The sequence below is a fragment of the Lactuca sativa genome, chromosome 9 (genome assembly GCF_002870075.4).
Source record: "Lactuca sativa cultivar Salinas chromosome 9, Lsat_Salinas_v11, whole genome shotgun sequence".
NCBI lineage: Eukaryota > Viridiplantae > Streptophyta > Magnoliopsida > Asterales > Asteraceae > Lactuca > Lactuca sativa.
The window spans coordinates 9,812,581-9,833,854 of NC_056631.2; the positions used below are offsets into that span (position 1 = coordinate 9,812,581).

The following is a 21,274-nucleotide window of genomic DNA, read 5'->3' on the forward strand; positions in this document are numbered from 1 at the left end:
ACATTGTTGCTTGCTGAGCTTGTTTTTTGAGGATTACTATAAGTTTCGCACGCTTTTCTGGTTCTCTAACTCATGGTAGATCAGTTTCTTTCCTTCTGATCATAGTGTTCTTGTCTGAGGTTCTAGGAACCGTTGTAGAAAGTGTGATTGTTTTTTTTTTGGTTTGGTTTTCTTAACATTTTTTGATTTCTTGATTGGTTATTTGTTTGATCATGGTTGATACACCACCAGAATCATCTGGTAAAAATGATGTTGTTGATTTTGATGATCCTCTTTATTTGCATCCATCAGATCATTATGTGACAACTATTATAAATTTCAAATTGTTTGGTACTGAAAACTTTAGGGTTTGGAAAAGTTCAATGACTAGGGCTCTTAAAGCCAGGAACAAACAAGGTTTTATAGAAGGTACTGAATTAAAAGATAATAAGGATGCTATTAAGTCTCTAAAGTGGGACAGAGTTAATGCTATTGTATGTTCTTGGATTCTTAACTCACTTTCTGAATCTATTTACATTGGACATGCTTGTTCTGAGTTTGCTTTAGATGTTTGGAATGAACTTTGTGAAACTTATTTTAAGGCTGATGGTTCTTTTGTTTTTAACATTCATCAACAAATTAATGGTCTCACACAACGAAGTATGTCTGTTTCAGATTATTTTAATAAGTTGGATGGTTTATGGAAAGAGTTTGATGGCTTAACAAAGTGTCCAGATTGCACTTGTGAAGCTACTACTCATACTAAAAATCATTCAAAGCTCATGAAACTTATGCAATTTCTCAATGGTCTTGATGATTCATATAACCCAGTTAAAAGTCATATTCTCATAATGGAACCTTTACCTGATGTTAAAATTGCTTTTTTCAATTGTATCTAGAGAAGAGTCTAATCAGAAGCATGGAAGTGTTTCTATGTTATCCACTAAAATTCAAAATTCTTCTGCTTTTGCTGGTAAAATTACTGATAACAAGAAGTTTAAAGGTAGAAATCAGAATTTCATATGTAAGAATTATGGAATAAAGGGTCATACAATTGAGAAATGTATTCTTATTGGATATTCAAATGTTAAAAAAGGTTACAAATTATTTATTCTTGACCATTGTTTCTTTTCCAAGGATGTGAAATTTTATGAATCTGTATTTCCTTTTAATTTGGCTTCTAAATCAAATGAAGTTCCTCAGTTTCTTGAGACAACTGTCTTTAATAATAAGGATTCATTTTCCAATGATGAGCTATTATTTTCTGAAAAATTTGATGAAAATCAAACTAGTGGTGAATTATGATGGGTTTTAGCCATAAGAACTTTCCTATGTGCGCATGCAAAACCCTAATGCTTGGATCTAGGCTTTCTAATTAAACATGCTTTGAATCCAAGACTTCTAATGGCTAATTAGGTTAAATAACAACATTGAAACAGATCTAGAATCATACCTTTGAATTCCTTGTTGATCTTGTAGTCTTAGAGCTTCTAGAGTCACAATTGCCACTCCTCTAATGGCTTACAAACACCAATAGCAAGGAAGATGATTTAGGAGAGAGGAGAGGGGAGGAAATCGGCCAGGGTTCTCTTACTTTAGGTGAGGTACCGATTTCCCTTGCCCATGGGGTCTATTTATACTTGTAGATTCCTTAAGGGTTACAACCTAAACCCTAATTGGATAATCTTCTCTTAAGGCTATCCAAATCCTTTCCTTAGATAACTCATTGGACGATTTTGAAGCTATCCTAGCTTCTAGAATCCGTCCCCTATATATCTATAAGGATTTATAGTCTAAAGCTTAACTATCAAACAATTGACAGTTTATACCCCTTTATTTAATTAACCTCTTTAAGTCACCAAATTAATTCCAATTAATTCTATGACTTATAACAATATATTATTCTTTATATTATTCCCATAATATATTAATAATATTTACTCTCTCTTAATAAATCATCCTATCAAGTTGTTATGGTGAAGGCAACCCAAAAGGACCATGCACAACCGGGTCAAATACTTGCCTAATATAGTTGCCTAATATAGCAGGTGGATTGGGAGTTGGTGCAACAGACTTGTCTTTGAAGTTGCTCTCAGCAACCCTCAAGAGACCTTGGAGTTTGCTTAGGGTGACCTCTTCTTTGTTCATGTGGTAGGTCATCCTAAATTGGTTGTACATTGGAGGCAAAGAGTGAAGCACCATGTCGATCGCCAAGTCTTCTCCAAAGTCAACATTTAACTTGCGAAGACGGTCGACATACCTTTGCATCTTTTGCAAGTGCACGGTAAGAGATTCTCCATGACCCATCTTAGCGGAAATCATGTTGGTGAAAATCTCATAACGCTCTTGTCTTGCGTTCTGATGGTATCTCTCCAATAAGTCTTGGTGCATCTCGTACGGGTACATGTCCTCGTAGGACTTTTGGAATTCGGAGTTCATGGTGGCAATCATGATGCAATGTACCTTCATTGCATCTCGCTCATGAGTCTCAAAAGCGGTGATTTCGGCCGGAGTAGCGATTTCAGGGTTGATTTTCTCGAGCTTCTCATCAAGGACATACTCCTTGTCCTCATAGCGAGCAATGGTGCGAATGTACCTTATCCATTCGCTAAAGTTCGTTCCATCGAAGGTGACCTTTTGGAAAAGGCTCATCAATGTGAAAGAACTAGCAGCAGCGTTGTTTGCGTTCGACATCTACAAAAAAAAAGGACAAAGATAGATTAGAATAAGAATCCCTAATTATCACCCAATAAGAAAATTAGGGCTAGGATCCAACAATAACATTTACATACTAGAAAACGGATGCCGTAATCTAACATGCAAATAAATTGAAGGTAAGTGAATGACGATTCAATAATTCTCCATCACAAAACTTAACTATTAGTCCTAAGTGTATTGAGAATTCCTAGGTTGGAATGAGATTCATTGAAACTATTCAATGGCATGTTTAAATCTCGATATGCCCCTCTTGTTTGTGACTGGGATGCCGAGGATCACAAAGCGGGTGTGAATTACCATGCAAATTCACATGGTGCCTTCATTGTAACAATCACCTATTTGATGTGCCGGTAAACCACACACGCTCCATCGAACTATGATAAACAATGAATCACCCTTTGCCACCTTTGCTTAGAACCAATTAGTGTGCCGGTAAACCACACACGCTCCACTAACTTCTTAGCAAGGGTGCAAAGTGTAATTTCATGGGATTGCATCAATTCACTTTTCCTAAAGTAACTAAGATTGGGAATTTTTTTTAAAAAATGTGTAGTTACTTTGTATTACTTATTATACTTTTAATGAGAGGATGAGGTTGCCCTATCCTACCCGTTCGGCTAACAACCCTCCACCAATCAAGCAAGCGGTGGGTGTGAGTGTACACCCATTAAGCGCCATTTTATAGGTCGCAACCTTATACCCACCTTATAGATTGGCTTCGTGAATGAGGCGTACTAACGGTAAGACTAGCATTTAGTTATACATATATATATTATTCTAGTAATATCATATTAGTATAGGGTTGTATTTTAAACCTTTTAAAATCTAGGGTTTGAAATTTAAGTTGTCTAAATTAAACTTTTAATCACAAATAATAAATTTCAAAACTTGAGGGCAAGTTTTAAACATTTAAAACATAGAGGATCAAATAACAAATAATTTCAATTAACAATTAATATCCTAATTATCTATATTTGATTTTATTCAAGATTTCTTTGAAAGATAATTACCAAAATAATTAAAATAATTAATTAATTATCATATAAGGAAATTAAATATTTTATTAGTTGATAATTACCTTTAACTAGATCAAGATAATAGTCATATATATCAAAAAAATCGGATTTAGGTTGATCTATTATGATTAAGGTAAGTTTCCATAAGATAATTATGAAAAAATCCCGAATCTGGCCATTCCTGACGCCTGGACTCGCCGAGTGCACAAAGGGACTCGCCGAGTCAGGCCTACTCGCCGAGTCCACTTTGGAACTCGCCGAGTCCATGACTCAGAAACCAAAAATCGAATTTTGCAGGTTTTTTTCAGTTAATCAAGCAACAATTTAAAGAAAACCAAGCAAGGCTCTGCTACCACTGATGGGTTTTAGCCATAAGAACTTTCATATGTGCGCATGCAAAACCCTAATGCTTGGATCTAGGCTTTCTAATTAAACATGCTTTGAATCCAATACTTCTAATGGCTAATTAGGTTAAATAACAACATTGAAACAGATCTAGAATCATACCTTTGAATTCCTTGTTGATCTTGTAGTCTTGGAGCTTCTAGAGTCACAATTGTCACTCCTCTAATGGCTTACAAACACCAATAGCAAGGAAGATGATTTAGGAGAGAGGAGAGGGGAGGAAATCGGCCAGAGTTCTCTTACTTTAGGTGAGGTACCGATTTCCCTTGCCCATGGGGTCTATTTATACTTGTAGATTCCTTAAGGGTTACAACCTAAACCCTAATTGGATAATCTTCTCTTAAGGCTATCCAAATCCTTTCCTTAGATAACTCATTGGACGATTTTGAAGCTATCCTAGCATCTAGAATCCGTCCCCTATATATCTATAAGGATTTATAGTCTAAAGCTTAACTATCAAACAATTGACAGTTTATACCCTCTTATTTAATTAACCTCTTTAAGTCACCAAATTAATTCCAATTAATTCTATGACTTATAACAATATATTATTCTTTATATTATTCCCATAATATATTAATAATATTTACTCTCTCTTAATAAATCATCCTATCAAGTTGCTATGGTGAAGGCAACCCAAAAGGACCATGCACAATCGGGTCAAATACTTGTCTAATATAGTTGCAGCCTTAGACACTATTCCAACAAATTAGGGTGTAATAATCATGATGGTGATACAGTTGTTGATCAACCTTCTGGTGCAACTGATTTTGATGTGGATGGTAGTTCTAGTTTAGATGCAACAACATCTAATCAGGAAGGTACTCATGGTTGTGAAACATCTGGTTCGCAACCTGAGATTGTTGTATGTATTCCCACTAATAGTTCTGAGGAAAATTTAGATAATAATGTTGTAACTTCTGATTCTCAGTTTCTAGGTATTAGAAAATCTAATCGTGAGTCTAAATTTCCTCAAAAATTCAATGATTTTGTTATAGAAGGAAAGTATAAATATGGGATTGAAAGATCTGTTAATTATTCTTTTCTTAGTCAAGATAATAAATGTTTTGCAACAAACTTAAATAAATCTGTTGAACCACAATCTTATTATCAAACATCTTTGGATCCTAACTGGATAAATGCTATGAATGAAGAAATTGAAGCTTTGTATAGAAATAATACTTGGGAAATTTGTGATTTACCTGCTGATAGGAAACCTATTAGTTGTAAGTGGGTATATAAAATAAAGTACAAATCTAATGGTGAAATAGAGAGATTTAAGGCAAGGCTTGTAGCTAAGGGATATAATCAAAGAGAAGGTATAGATTTTGATGAGACATTCTCACCTGTTGCAAAAATGGTTTCTATCAGAATTGTTATTTCTCTTGCAATTATTTTTTATTGGAAATTGTTTCAACTAGACATAAATAATGCCTTTCTTTATGGTGAATTGGATGAGGATGTTTATATGACATTACCACTTGGTTACAATAATAAAAATAATAGTAACAAAGTTTGTAAGTTATTGAAATCATTATATGGGTTAAAGCAGGCTCACAGGAAGTGGAATGAAAAATTATGTGGTTTTTTACTTGAGTTTGGTTTTGTTCAAAGTGTGAATGATTTTTCATTATTTATAAAAGCTTCTAATGGTAATATTGTTATATTACTTGTATATGTTGATCACATAATTTTGAGTGGTAATTGTGATAAAGAAATCAATAAAGTCGAAGATTTTTTAAAGTCTATATTTTTAATCAAAGATTTGGGAAAATTAAAGTACTTCTTGGTAATTGAAGTAATAGATATTAATAAAGGTGTTTGTTTAAGTCAGAGAAAATATTGTATGGAATTATTACATGAGTTTTGTATGTTAGGTTGTAAACCTGTGAAGACTCCTTTAGACTGTAATGTTGTAGTTAGAGGAGAAGGAATTTTTCAAAAGTTGGTTGGAAAACTCATTTATTTGACTATTACTCGTCCAGATATTTCATATGTTGTTCAAATATTGAGTCAGTTTATGCATTCTCCAAGAAAATATCATTTTAATGTTGCTATAAGATTACTTAGATATTTGAAGTTAAATCCTAGAAATGGTTTTTCAATTACAAAAGGAAATTTAAATTTAAAAAGTTTTATTGATGCTGATTGGGCTAAGTGTTTAGTATCTAGAAGATCAGTTACAGGGTATGTTGTATTTCTTGGAAATACTATTGTCTCTTGGAAAAGTAAGAAACAAGAAACTGTTTCTAGATCTTCTATTGAATCAGAATATAGAGCACTTGGTGTTATTTCTTGTGAAATTATGTGGATTTTAAAAATATTGTTTGATGTTGGATTAAAATATTTAACTCCTGTTTCAATTTTCTGTGACAATGAGTCAGCAATAAAACTTGTACATAATCCTGTTTTTTCATGAGAAAAACAAAACATTTTGATGTTGATACTCATTTTATAAGAGATAAGGTATCAAAAGGAGTAATTGAAGTTCATAAGGTAAGTTCAAATTTTAATCTGGCAGACATCTTTACTAAACCTTTGGGGGTTGCTCAGCATGAATGGATTTGTAAAGGTTTGGGTCTTGTTGATCCATTCCAGAATAAGTATTGAACTTATTTGAATTATAAGTTTGAGGAGCGGTGTTGAATTATAAGGAGTTAATATTACAAACTTATAATTATATCCTTTCTAAGTATCCTTTGTTATTAATTGGTTGTTCATTTGTTTATATATATATATATATATATATATATATATATATATATATATATATATATATATATATATATATATATATATATATATTGCTTGTGTATGTTATTGTTTTGTGCAGGAGGATGTATCTTGAACACTTTGTGAAAGTATTGAACTGAAATAGTGGTATATTAAAGTGGTGTAACACGCGGGTCTATATGGATACTTGATGACCCGTATAGTCTGTCTATCATATATATTGGTTATGTATGAGAGAGTTAAAGATATACAAGTCTATCTTCTTCTCAGTTCATCTCATCTTCATCTGTTCATAGAGTCTAGTTCTTACTTTGATTCTTGTTTTGATTCACATAGTTTGTATGAGAGTAGATTAGGTGAGAGAATCTGTAGTGAGGTTGTTATGTAATGAGAGGAGTGATTTGTAGAGAGGTTTTGTTATATAAGTATACTTGAAAACCTTCTGGTTCTTAATAAATAAGAACTGTTGATGTTGTGATTTCTTGTGTTCAAGTTTCTTTTGAATAAATTGTCTAATAAGGCCTGTAGCCCATTAGCTTTCAAAGAAGCAACACTTAGTTTTATTTTGGTTTTATATTTACAAACCAAATTCGTTATTCTAAGACATTGATAAGTTGATAACTACATCTATCAAAGATTAAAATATTTAATTACTGAAATCTTTACACTTTTGACTTTTGAGTATGAAGAAATGATGAGGCCTCAGTTCTATTGATTAATATCTTCTATATTTTATAAGGATATTTTTTTCTTATATTTGTACACTTATGAATGTATGGTTACATTATTTTTAAGAAATTAATTATAAGTTTGAATGCGTTTGTTAGAATAAAATCGAGCCGTGCTTCATTCATTGTAGTAAGAAAAAAAAAATATAGGTTAGACGGAATAACATATGATGTTTTATGTTAACGGGCAAGTCATATACCATGTTTCAACATCTATGTACATACGTTACAGTGGAAACAAAAATACACACACAACTTTTTGTCAAAATAGCATATTCAAGTTTCAACCATCAATGTGACTTACAATTTTAATAATCAGATATTGTCCTCCAAAAACGTTCATATCAGAAAAGAAAGTCTTCCACACCATGTTTCTGCCCAACTGCCTATAACTACAAATACATTTGTAATGGACGAAAAAAAGTATTTTAGATGGTTGGTTTAAAAATAAAAGTAAACATATTTTTATATGTGTTTAGTTATGTATAATATAACTATTTTGAAGTGGATAGTAGGAGAGGTTGAGAAATAAACACAATAAGATGGTTAGAGTAAAAAAACAGTTAATCATAACATCTGAACGACCTTGTTAACCAACTACAGGGACCATGCAAGAGATTTGTCACGGACACTTGCATTTTCAGATAAAATAGTTTATGAATTATGACTTCGTATGTGTTAAAATACATTTTGAATTAATTTTAGAAAGTTTTCATTCTAACTAATGTTTCTAGTTCCGCATTTTTATTCATTACTAGTTGTGAGACCCGTATGTTATTAGGCTTGGATAAAATAAAAACTTAAATATGAAGGTTAAACAAAAATTTACTTAAAATTGAAATTTTAGATTTAAAGTTTAAAATTTAAAATTTAAATTTAAAAAGAAAACATATTAAATATAATATATGAGTAGTAATATTGTAATTTATTGACTATTTTCAATTAAGACAATTACTAGTTGAGATATAAATATGATGTGTTAATTAAGAAAAAATAAAAAAATAAGAAAATAATATATGAAAAAAACATTTATTAAAAAATTATCAGATATTTGTCAAAGTTAACGAGAACATTTGGAAAAAAAATTATTTATTAGAGTAGATTTGAGTTAGCCCAATGGGCTTAAACATATTTTATGCTTCGTAACTCTTAAGTCTTTAACTCGTTAGTTACTTGGATTCATTATTTTATTTAACCCACGTCTACTTGATTCGAATTTATGCTTCGTAATCGTAACTCATGTGGTATGTATATATTTGAGTTAGCCCAATGGACTTGCACAATTTCTGATTGGGATTGTTTGATCCGGCACGGTATCCCAATTGGGCTTTGAGTTAGCCCAAGAAACATGATGATGATGTTACACAATCTCCTATTTCGGCATGGTATCATAGTTTCATCTGATATTATTATTATTATTATTATTATTTATTGCCATTAAATATTTGATCATGTCCTTTTATTTAGGTTAGATGGTTATAAGTTTTATCGCCTCAAAATTTACAATCTAAACAGCGATAATGTAACTGATAGATTTACATTCCCAAAATGAAATTTTGGGTTTTAGTAGTTTGATAAAAAGGTTGTTTAGTTGTCATGAATACACATCTTAAAAACACATAACTCTGAAAATATATATTCAGACTTTGAAGTAAATCATTTTGATTTTCCACTATCAAATGTAGGTCTTTTAAAAGTTGAAGTTCAACGATATGTCTAGGGGAATGAAATTGTAGATTACAAATGGGAATGGAATCAATGGATACTTATATACTGGTATTAAAATCTTTAAATAACATGTGATGTCAGTGTAATTACAGCTGTAGAAATTCATTGGTGTGTATAGAAGGTCAGAGCCACAAAAGAAGTGATGACAAACCCATTTAATAACCATCGGAGTATTCTTGATGATTGTATGGATTCATTACTGTAGTGGCTATTACAATATTCAGGGCATTGTGTATATTCATTTGATGAGATATAAACTGTAATTAATCATGCAAACACCAGTTTTAATTCTTGAATTATTGGTCTAAATACTTTCATAAACCCAATATATAAAACGTGTTTTGAGGATTTATTGACTAACCAAAAGATTATTTGAGATCATTCATTACATAATCATGGTAATAATTTGTTGATCTTTATATATGTTTGTTGCCAATATGCAATATTACCACACATTTGTCATCATTGCCTTTCGATGGCACTTTTTACATCTTTTTTTTTATTAAACAATACAAAATTGGAGCTCTACGAAGGAGATCTGCTGACAGCAGCTTAATATTATTTATAGTGGCTCAAGTTTGTCCACTCTATATGGCCGGTTACTTTAGCACCCAAAAGTGGGAGACACACTAGGTCCACCCTTTGCTGAATTTGAACACTACATTACAAAATTTAATAAAGAACACCTATACAGTCAAAGGCTAGATTGACTTGCCATGATAGGCTATAGGTGCTACCATCGTGTAAGCATCATTAACGTTAGTAATCAACTCTTGAAAAATGTTGGTGATACTAGTCACCCCAAGCAATTTCGGTAAATGGAATTTACAAGGGGATCTAGACTACAAACCTGTACAAGTTAATGGCGTGGAAAAAGAAATGTGTTGATGAGTAGGTGTTTGAAGTAAAAGGCACACGAACAATAAGGAATTAGGTTGGCTAAAAAAACATCTTATTTTACCATACAGACATTCTACTTAGTTTTTGAAATATTTTTATGGTTAAAATTACATTATTTTTTCGAAAAAGCTAGTTAAAAATAGTAAATTATAAGTTGATTTTTGATAAAAATGTCAATAGGATGTCTAAAGGATATCAATTTAACTGCACCAATATATATATATATATATATATATATATATATATATATATATATATATATATATATATATATATATATATATATATATATATTTTGTCCATAAAAAAGATAAGGATGACGAAACAGCGGTGTTTGACAACAGGTTATTTGTAATAAGTAGACCTGTCAAACGTGTCGTGTCGTGTCGAGTTTGTGTCATGTCAAGATATTAAACGGGTTGAAAGAGTTTGACCCTAACCCGTCCCGTTTAGTTATCGTGTCGTGTCGTGTCAACCCGTTTATTTTCGTGTCGGGTTTCGGGTTAAGGTTTAGATCTTATAAATATGTTTTGTCATGTCGGATTGAAATATTTTAAAGGTTGGAAAGTATGAGTTATGGAGGCAAAAAGGAAAAAGTGAAACACTAGAGTTATAAGATGGAATGACAAAATTTATAGTAAGTTTAGAAGGAAAAATAAAAAGAGTTAAAGTTTGAGTTTGGCCCACTATAAGTCTATACCATATAATATATTTATAAAAATATGAATTTGATAATAAATAATATATAATTAAACGGGTCATCTTCGAGTTGAAAATCTTGACTCTAACCCTATCCGTTTAATTATCGTGTCGTGTCGTGTCAACCCGTTTACATAAACGTGTCAAAATCTCTAACCCTAACCCACTAATTTCATGTCGGGTTCTCGTGTCGTGTCATGTTTTGCCACGTCTAGTTATAAGTTGGTTTTTTAAAGTTAAAATTAGTTATAAGTAGTTATTTGTTCGTCAAATTGACAACAGGTTTATCCAGAACTAATCAAATCAATATATTGAAGTTGACCAACCAAAGAAACTAAGTCGGTCTTAAACTGACCAATCGATTTTAAGCTGACTAAGTCGATCCAAAATCTAGAGGTCATTTTTCTCCATTATATGCTAATCTGTCACTTTTGAAGGTGTTTTTCCATTCTACTTCAAGTACAAAATTACTTTTAGGTTTTTTTGTGACTCTACCTCTTGACGGTTGTCATTCTTCATGTTGTCGCTTTAACCCGCCTAACAATTGTGCACCCTATACCACCTACTAGTATTTCATAATAATTATTTAAAATCATTTTTAACCACCGAAAAAATGTCATTAGGTAACTACCAACATGTTAGTGTATTTATATTCTTGTATTCATGTATTACTTAATGTTGGCCCATTTATTGGTCCCTTTCATAAAGGCTTGATTCATAGCATGTATGTAAATAAACTTTGTAATTCTCATTTTAAAGGTAATGAAATCATATTCATAATATGGTATAAAAGACTCCCCCTCTCTGCTCCTAAATCTCTCATTTTCCATCCTCACCTCTACCTTTTCTCTCGTTTCTATTTCGCCTCTCCCACCACATATGGCTACACCCTAGACGACTGTTATCTCCCTATTTTCTCTATCAAATCAATATATAATGCAAATAGTACACATCACAAGGTTTTTAGTATAACAAATATCAAATCCCACATTCCTATCATTCTTGATCTAGAGAGGCTCAACTACGACCAATGGACAAAATTGTCTTCAACTCATTTTATGGTATACAATGTGAATGATCATATCAACGATAGGATTCCAAAACCAATTACCCAAAATAGAAGAAAGTTGATGTTATAGTTAGAATGTAGATGTATTCCACGATGTCTCAAAACCTGGTTCAAATGGTACTCACCACTGATGTTACGACTCATCAACTTTGGCTCACTATTGAGTATTTAGGAAAACAAAGATACGTGTGTGATACAACTCGACACATAACTCCATTCGATTACCATGGGTGATTTATCTGTAACCATGTATTGTTTGAAACCCATGACACTTACCCATCACCCACGGTCCGAACTTTTCCTAACACTTCTATATAACCACCTCCTACTCATCCCATGACTATTCGTGATCGAAATGACATTGTTAAACCCACTTATCGTCTTAATCTTCATACTTCCTATGTGCCTCCTCTCTATTCATCTCACTTATAAGCATTATAGGGCCCACATTGGCTTATATGACTGGTGAGTTTCGTGCACTTATCTCAAATAGAACTTGGAAACTCGTAATGTGACCCCCTAGGATCAATATATGCAATCTATATGGTTTTTTTGCCACAAGTTTCATGAAAATGGATCCCTTTCATCCTACAATGATAGACTTGTAGCTTATGGTCGCAGTCAACAGTTGGTCATCGCACGATTCTCAAACCGACCATGATTTTGATAGTTCTTAGCATTGCTCTCTCACGTCATTGGCACATTCATCAGTTAGATGTGAAGAATGATTTCCTTCACGGGCACCTGTGGGAAATCGTTTACAAGCATTAGTCTTAGATATTTAAGGACTCTATATTCCAGAATCATGTTTGCCTCCGTTAGAAGTCTCTTTATGGCCTCAAACACCCCCCACCCCCCGGGGAGGTCTGGTACATTGGGTTTACTTAGTATGCTACACACATTGATTTTCAACACTATCGTACTGAACCATCATTATCTATCATGCTTTTATCTAGTGTCATAGCTTACTTGCTACTATACGTGGATGACATTATTTTTACTGCCTAATCCACCACACTTCTCCAACACATTATCACATAGTTGGGACATGAATTTCCCATGACAAACCTTGGGGGCCAAAACTATTTTTTAGGGGGTCTTATATTCAATATTCCTTTGGTCTCTTTATCTCACAACAACAATATGTGATTGACATCACGAGCTCACATGCTACATTGCAACCCACCTCATACCCCTGCCCAAGAAGTTCACAAACTAGACGACATTGATCCTCTCGTCAAAGACCCGACCCTAATTTGTAGTCTAGCAGGTGCTCTCCAGTATCTCACCTTCACTAAACCGAACATTGCTTTTGTTTTTCAGGAGACATGTGTATATATGCACTACCCTAGAGAGCAACATATTAATGCTCTCAAATGCATACTCATACACATTTATGGCATCATTAATCACAACTTACAAATTTAAGTATCCCCAATTGGGAACCTTACTACCTACTCAGATGTCAACTGGGGTGGGTGTCGTACCACGCGTATGTCTACTAGTGGTTATTGTGTCTTTTTTGGAGACAACCTCATCTCTTGGTCTTCCGAATGCCAAGTCTTTGTCTCGTGCTCCAGTGTAGAGGCAGAATGTCGGGAGTTGCTAACGCAGTTGTTGAGACATGTTGACTTTGCAACTTCCTTACAGAGCGTCATTGTCCAACCACCATTTACTGCGACAACATCAGTGTTGTATACATGTCTTTAAACCCTATTCAACACCAACACACGAATCATATAGAGATTGGCATACACCTTGTCAGGGACAAAGTTGCTCTCGACGACATCCGTGTTCTTCATTTTCCATCTTCATCATAGTATACCGACATATTTACTAATTAAGAACCTTTCTACTTCTTCATTTCATGACTTTCGTTCTAGTTTGAACGTCTGACAATATCCTCCCGATAAAACTGCAAGAAAATGTTAATGTATTTGTATTCTTGTATTCATGTGTTACTTAGTTAGCCCATGTGTTGTACCCTTCATATAGGCTCAGCCCATATCATATATGTATATAAACCGTGTAATTCCCATTTTGAAGGCAATGAAATCATATTTATAATACGGCATACGTATATAGATGTAATATTTGTTTTTTGAGCAATTTGAACACTTACACACCTTAAAACGAATCTAGATGTGGACTTCTAATTTTGTGCCGAAAACTCGAAGTGTCCTTCTCTTTGGATTATCATCTAACCAATTTCGTGCAACCGGGCAATCAAGGTCATAAATATTGTTCAAGGACAGTAAATATACGATCCAAGCATATATCCAAGTTTGATATCAACATACCCTATTACAAACCCCTATTTTTAACAAAAAAATCAAAACACGATTAATTGTATGTACAAGAATTAAACGCATCTTAAAAAGTAACGCTGTTTATTTACTACATATTCACAATAATTAATGGTTGTCCGCTAATGATACACATATGGTTTTCCTGCATTACTCGATGGCATCTTTCCCAATCACAAAAACACATTATGACATGCCTTGATCTTTTCAAGTGACTTATGACGTACTTATAGCGTATTAATGAGTGTGAGAAGGGTCAGCACAGTCACAGCAGCATCTTCTCCACAACCTAGCTTTTCTTCTTTGAATCCCTATATTGCATGTGTCTCCTTGAAGGTCTACTTACTGCAGCTTGCACTATGTCTTTTTTTTACATTACCTGCATACAACAACATATATCAAAATATGTAAACGATAATCTTAATCTATATGTGTTTTTTTATGTGCCTGTTATTTATGCGATCGAGTTCTTAAATATGAAGAGTATATACATAGTTTGTAGCATGGTCGCTTAAATGCCGGATCATCTTCTTGTGCTGGAGGATCTTGACCGAATATAATCTCACAACTCATATCATCAAAATCTGCAAATTGTGATATGCATATATAATGATCACAACTTATATATATGGGGATGATGCAATAACTTAATGTCTGCTCAAAAAATGTAATGGCACTCGGATTTGAAACATAAAAGAGACTGAATTCACTCTTGAAATTGATTATAAAAAAATTGGAACCAACACTTTTACGCTCTACTTGCAGTGGTGCACCCCAAGTGGAGTACACATGGGCCCACCATACATGTTTTCAAGCCTCTATATATTAGTGCAGGTACTGTTACTCCCTATAAATTATAAGATTCCTGATTCTCTTTGAGTTTCTTGAATTGATTTGAGTGCACTTATTAATCAAGTGTAAATCTAGCTAGGTGCACTTTTCCTATTTAGGAATTCACATATTTGTAACTTACTAGGGACCATGTTGACTGGAGTTCCGAAATTTTTCTTAATAAACTCTTGTGTCGGAATCTTGCAGAGGTTTGTACACATGCCTATGCAATTAGCCTGCTCCAAAAACCTAAAATTTACCTTAGTATCGTTAGAGTCTCACCATCACATTAAATATTTTTCATGGTTAAATAATTTGGCACAAAATTTGAATTATTTCTGTAGTTTTAGCAACCAGGCAAGAAAAAATACCTGCATTTCTGTATGTGGACAACGTTTCTCTCTTTTTTCCCTTCAAACTCCGACTCTCTTACCTTCCAAACAATGGAATTTGATTAATTAATAATTAATGACAACATTACTGTATTCTTTTCGATCATATTAAAAATCTAACTAGTTGTATACACGCATAATACTTTAAACTATGAATGAAAAATTGATGCGCTGAATTTCATGTTAAAAATCAAAACTACATAAAATCATAATTTATGCATACTATAAGAATATGATGAGATATTAGTCAAGATATTTGTCTGTATATGGACATGTCGTAGGGAATAGGAATGCACTAGTATATTTTTTTAGTTAAAATGTTAAATAATTATTTTGATTAATCACTAAAGCTTATAAATATAACATATATATGTTTACGGAAGTTATTTAAAACTTCAAACCTTACCTCGCTAGGCCCGACTAACCAACGAAAGAAGACGGTGGTGAAAACGGCAAAAAACTCCCTTGTAAACTTCGATTCTGGCATCAGATTTCTAATCTGCTTATCCAAAACAATTAAATTCCACTTAAAAACAGAATAAAACAACAACACAAAGAAAAGAAGTCAATAAAAACAAAGAATTAACTTGCCATAATAAGCATAAAACCAGGAATAGCTTTCTCGAGAGTCTTATCAACAATTTGACGTTGTTGTGTAGGATCAAACTCCCGAAATACCGCTGATGAAACTGCCACAAACCCGTCGTACCCAGATTTTTCGTTTCTCAAACCTGCAATTATCTTCCTTTTAATTAATAAAAAAAAATGCATGCGTGTGCATGATAATTTAATGGGTAACTGAAAAATGAAACGAACCACTGGTTTCTTGGAAGGCTTTGGAGATGTAATCAATGGCAATAGATTCAATCAAGCTGTCGTGATAAACAACAGTACTCTTTGATGTGGTGGCAGTTGTATTATTTCGTGTATTAATCTTTAGATTAAGATTAAGGTCATCTTCGTTGATAGTCACAAACGTGGGCTGTGTTAGGACAGACAAAAAGGAAGGAGTACGTGGTGGTTTCCGGCAAGACATTGCCGGAAATGGAACTATCGTTGGCTGAGCTGACGGAATGGTTGTTCCCATACCACTGGAAAGATGTTAGAGAGAGAATTGAAGTAGAAGTAGAAGTAGAAGTTAACACCAACACTTAACAGCCAGCTTCACATATTTTATGGTTAAACATGACATATTAATATAATATAGAGGAAATTTCGAAAATGGTCCCTGTGCTTATCATTGATGTCGTTTTATTCCAATTTAATTAGGTGTAAAATTACTATTTTACTGTTAATTTTTTAAAAACTTTAATCAACTATTTCTTCCACTTCAATGACTACCCTCAAGACACAAACTCATCATCGCTATAACCCTTACCTTTTTATTTTTATATTTAATAGCATACTTGGATTTTGCGGTGAAATACTAACAGTGTTAAATAATGATAAGGAATTGATTAAAAAAATTCAAAACATAGGAATCAATTAGCAATGAAAAACTTTCAAGGACCCTATCTTTAGGTTCATATAATAAACAGATGAGCTTTCTGCAATTAACTATATAATCTTCCTATTCTAATAAAAGAATAGTTTTATTCTCCTTTTGATATGTATCATCTTATTAAACCTCTTAATTAATGCATGTTTTATTCTTCTTTTGCCATGTGTCATCATATTATGTCTACTAATTAATATTTGTCACATGTCAACCTATTGATTATTATTTTAAATTTTAAATTTTTCACTCTATCTACATTAAATTAATAGCATTAAAATAAAATTAACACAAATTATAAAGTGATATAATTTCACATATTTATTTAAAATCAATAATTATAGTTTTATATAACTAAAAAATCTCCTAATTAATAATTTATTTAAAATAATTGATTAATAACTTCGAATTTTCACTAAAAAAAACTTAATTAATTTTGTAACCGTGGTTCCCACGGGTTATAAACTAATATATATATATATATATATATATATATATATATATATATATATATATATATATATATATATATATATATATATATATAGAAAAGCAGTATATAATAAACCAGATTCTTCCGACTTGTGAGTCCCACCATTTTGTCTTTTTTTTCTTCTTTTAAAAACTATTTCTTTTGTCGATGAGATTAAAAAAATGATTTGACTTTTCTCAATTAAAAATCACAATTCTAAATTTTTAAGTTAACGAAATAAGTTGGATTTTCAAATAACCTTACTTGCATGACTACCTAATCCATGGATTTTTTATCAATGGAGAAGATACATCGTTTCAACGGATTTATCCTTACTAATTTACTAGACTTCAATATTGTAAAAAAACTTTTCATATCCTAAAAAAATCTATCAGAAGATTTCTAACGGAAATAGACGATCGTTTCAATCTTTTACATGAAAAATCAATATATAATATTTTTTGCAAAAAAAATCGAGGAGTTTTGAAAAAAATAAAACATTATTTACCTATTACATTTTATTAGCACAAGTTATATCACATAATTGACATGACACAACAACCTCATTTTGTTAAGTTCTTCATGCGTAATGAACTTCAACAGCCAATTAAATTCTGAACCAACTTTTGTTGGATCTAATGACAAAGATATAACGCTACAAATTCTTGACAACAAGATAAATATAGCGACCAAACAAAACTCTCAACAGGGAGATAGAAATGCAACCAGAAGTTACAAAAATTCTAAAGCATAATCTGGGATTATATGCCATGTACATCGATCCTAAAAAACTAAAAATTCAAATACAATAAACAAACACCAATACCACATCAATCTTTTGCCACAAATTCCAGTCAAAAGCCAAACACATTGTCTAATTGGCTAACAAAAAAGAAAGAAAAAGAGAGAGAGAGAGAGAGAGAGAGAGAGAGAGAGAGAGAGAGAGAGAGAGAGAGAGAGAGAGAGAGAGAAAGAGACTCATTCCTTTGTGGTTTTGTTGATGAGGGACTTGTGAATGTGGGGAATGACACCACCTCCAGCAATGGTTCCTTTGATAAGGGTATCAAGTTCTTCATCCCCACGGATGGCTAACTGCAGATGGCGAGGTGTAATCCTCTTCACCTTCAAATCTTTGCTAGCGTTTCCAGCTAACTCAAGCACCTCAGCAGTTAAGTACTCAAGAATGGCAGCGGAGTAAACAGCAGCAGTGGCTCCAACACGTCCATTTGCAGAAGTTCTAGTTTTTAAATGGCGATGAATCCTACCTACTGGAAACTGAATTCATCCCCACATTAATAATATTACAACACCAAAAGATACAACAGTAATTCAGGAAAATAGTTAGGGTTTATGTCGAACCTGGAGGCCAGCTCTAGCAGATCGGGAAATCGGCCTCTTCTTATCTTTGTCCTTGTTAGCTGCTGCTGCCGCCGGTGTTTTTCCGGCCAATAAACCCTTCCCACCCTTTCCGGCCATCTCTCCCACTTACACGAACGCTTTAGAGAAAAATAAACAAAGAAAATGTTTACAAAACTTGACGAAAATTAAAGTTACGTTAATTTGATGAAATAGTCAAAGTATCTGCGTTACGATTGATGTGTAATTAGGGTTTATAGTAAGCAAACTGTAAACATTCTGGACAGAACCCTAAATCGCAGATCTGAGTGGATTGTACTGGTAATTTACATAAAAGGATTAACATTGAAAATCAAAAAAGTTTTAATCTACTTGTCAAATCGAATCGTACACCAAGGGATATTGTTTAGAAGATTGTTACCTTACGATATTGCAAGACGGGAGAACAATTGAACAACTGATAACTCGAAGAGAAGAAGGTGAAATGGAGGTATGGAGTTGTGTTGAAAGTATTTATGGCTCGTAAAAATTTAGCGGATTCGCAATTTCAATTCAAAGTTTTTGAAATCTAGCTTTGGCGGCTGAACCTTGTGGTGGGAAATCGTCAATTCAAAATTTTCCTTTGAATTTCAAGTTTGAACAACATAATCCTATTCCTGAACTCTCAAATCCCAATGGCTTGCCCCCTTTTCGAGTTTCGACTCCATTAAAATGAAGTATACAAATAGTCCATGTAGAAGCCCGCCACTCATTTCAGCCCATATAATCATCACAACCTCACTCCTAGTCAACCACAAAACTTACAGGGCCTCGATTGGGATCCAATACTATTAAAATCACTCTCTCCAATGGTTTTTACATGTTTGTTATTGTAGGACTTATAGTCTGGATTAGGATCCTATATAGTTTCGTTTTTCGATTTGTAAGATTGGGATCCTAAGATTCCAAAAAAAAAAAAAAAACATAATTTTAATTTATAATTTTAAAACATGAAAATATTTCAAACATTCAATTTTTTGTGCAGAAGTTATAAAAACTTTAAAATATTAATCATAAGTCACAACACAAAATGATAAACGATAAATTGGTAAGGGTAAAAGACATAAAATGGTAAAAAAAATCATTTGCAAAAAAAACAATGAAATTTAGGATCGGATCGAATCTCAATCCTACCCCAAATACGATCTATTTATGATCCGACTCGTTTTTTATACTTACGATTGTACGATCCTACGACCAGGATCGTGATTTTGACAACCATAGTATATATATAATCACATCTAAACTCATATTATCACTTATAATATATAAATAAAAAATATATGTTAATATAAATAATAGGTATAAATATTGAGTAGAAGGTACACATGTAGATCATCGATCATACAATAATAACCCTAGTGAAGGACAAAACCATAAATATTTGGAAATTTGATTTTTCTATAGAAGCATAAATATTTTTGAAAAGCTAAAATATATTATTTTTCAAAAAAAAAAACATTTTTTAATCAGTGGTGAATCCATGATTCAAACTCATGTGTGTCCGACTAAAATGAAAATCCTTGTTTTAATAAAAGAGTACCATTAAAAGTTTGAAACATGTGGCGTTTGTCCGGTACTCTTCTAGCTTATTTTCTGTTCATGCCTTAAATCTCGCCAAGTCAATCTTCATATTTGTTATGTTGATCTCCTTAAATCTTGTATATTCAATCAATGATACTCGCAATCTTTATCCCCAGTTCAGCTTTTTCTTCAACCTCTCTCCCTTAATCCGAGAAGTGAAGTTTGAATCTCATTTTTGAAATCCCTACTTATCGACCCCTTTTTCCTTATTTCTTTTCTTTTTTGGCTCAACTGGTTCGATGGTGAAATCGAGCTACACCAAGGGTGGTAAAAGAATGGTTTGAAAGTGGCAAGTGGTTTGTGGTGTTGGCGGTGGTGATAACACATATGACAAAGTGGGATATACAGTTGTTTTCAAATAGAGGAGGTGGAAGGTGATGGTGCTCGACAATTGGTAGCGGTGGTGGGTTAAGGGTTACAATTGGTGGCGGTAATGGGTGGTATAGTGGTGGTGAATGGTTGATGCAAATTTGTGATAGTTAGGTGGACCGACGGAGGAAAGCATGAATAAGGGAGATTACAGACCTTTTTTTGTTAACCATGTATTGTGTTTGCAAACCGAGAATCCATTCTCATCTTACCCCTTTCATATAGGTTTTGAAGATGATAAATGATTGTATTTTTTTCCATTTTTAGTCTATTTATACGTATTCATAGTGTATGAACCTATTTGTCTATTGGATTGGTGCAGTATAATAATATCAAGAAGATAATTGTATGAACAATGATGAACATAATATGTGAGTAAAATAATAATGAATAGATAGAGAGATACAAAATGTTACATGAACAACTCTCATGGCTAGGGAGAATCCCCAGCCAAA

The 21,274-nt window shown here is 32.7% G+C and overlaps 2 protein-coding genes across 3 annotated transcripts; both read right to left on the reverse strand.

The window, feature by feature from the left end:
- Nucleotides 1-14,202: 14,202 nt before the first annotated feature.
- Nucleotides 14,203-17,154, reverse strand: LOC111921698 (beta-carotene isomerase D27, chloroplastic). 2 transcript variants are annotated; one of them, XM_023917284.3, is made up of 7 exons: nucleotides 16,321-17,154; nucleotides 16,096-16,235; nucleotides 15,911-16,003; nucleotides 15,484-15,545; nucleotides 15,255-15,361; nucleotides 14,773-14,865; nucleotides 14,203-14,660 (listed from the first exon to the last, which is right to left on the reverse strand). In XM_023917284.3, exons 1-7 carry the CDS (start codon nucleotides 16,589-16,591, stop codon nucleotides 14,620-14,622), a joined length of 807 nt encoding a protein of 268 aa, XP_023773052.1. In that variant the 5' UTR covers nucleotides 16,592-17,154; the 3' UTR covers nucleotides 14,203-14,619. The 2 variants fall into 2 exon arrangements, with proteins under 2 accessions (XP_023773052.1, XP_052623350.1); XM_052767390.1 differs by having other exon boundaries at nucleotides 14,205-14,660; nucleotides 15,484-15,540; nucleotides 15,906-16,003.
- A 1,000-nt stretch (nucleotides 17,155-18,154) lies between these two features.
- Nucleotides 18,155-19,507, reverse strand: LOC111921691 (probable histone H2A variant 3). The gene is made up of 3 exons (XM_023917278.3): nucleotides 19,249-19,507; nucleotides 18,831-18,967; nucleotides 18,155-18,746 (listed from the first exon to the last, which is right to left on the reverse strand). Exons 2-3 carry the CDS (start codon nucleotides 18,945-18,947, stop codon nucleotides 18,450-18,452), a joined length of 414 nt encoding a protein of 137 aa, XP_023773046.1. The 5' UTR covers nucleotides 18,948-18,967; nucleotides 19,249-19,507; the 3' UTR covers nucleotides 18,155-18,449.
- Between the last annotated feature and the right edge of the window lie 1,767 nt (nucleotides 19,508-21,274).

Bases quoted from the DNA above. Each gene is read 5' to 3' on its own strand.
- LOC111921698 (XM_023917284.3), bottom strand. From the start codon at position 16,591: ATGGGAACAACCATTCCGTCAGCTCAGCCAACGATAGTTCCATTTCCG. The intron at 16,004-16,095 runs GCAAGTTAATTC...TTGGATAAGCAG, and splicing joins CTGGTTTTATGCTTATTATG to ATTAGAAATCTGATGCCAGA. The intron at 15,546-15,910 runs GTAAGGTTTGAA...ATTGTTTGGAAG, and splicing joins GGTTAGTCGGGCCTAGCGAG to GTAAGAGAGTCGGAGTTTGA.
- LOC111921691 (XM_023917278.3), bottom strand. From the start codon at position 18,947: ATGGCCGGAAAGGGTGGGAAGGGTTTATTGGCCGGAAAAACACCGGCG. The intron at 18,747-18,830 runs GTTCGACATAAA...GGATGAATTCAG, and splicing joins CTGCTAGAGCTGGCCTCCAG to TTTCCAGTAGGTAGGATTCA.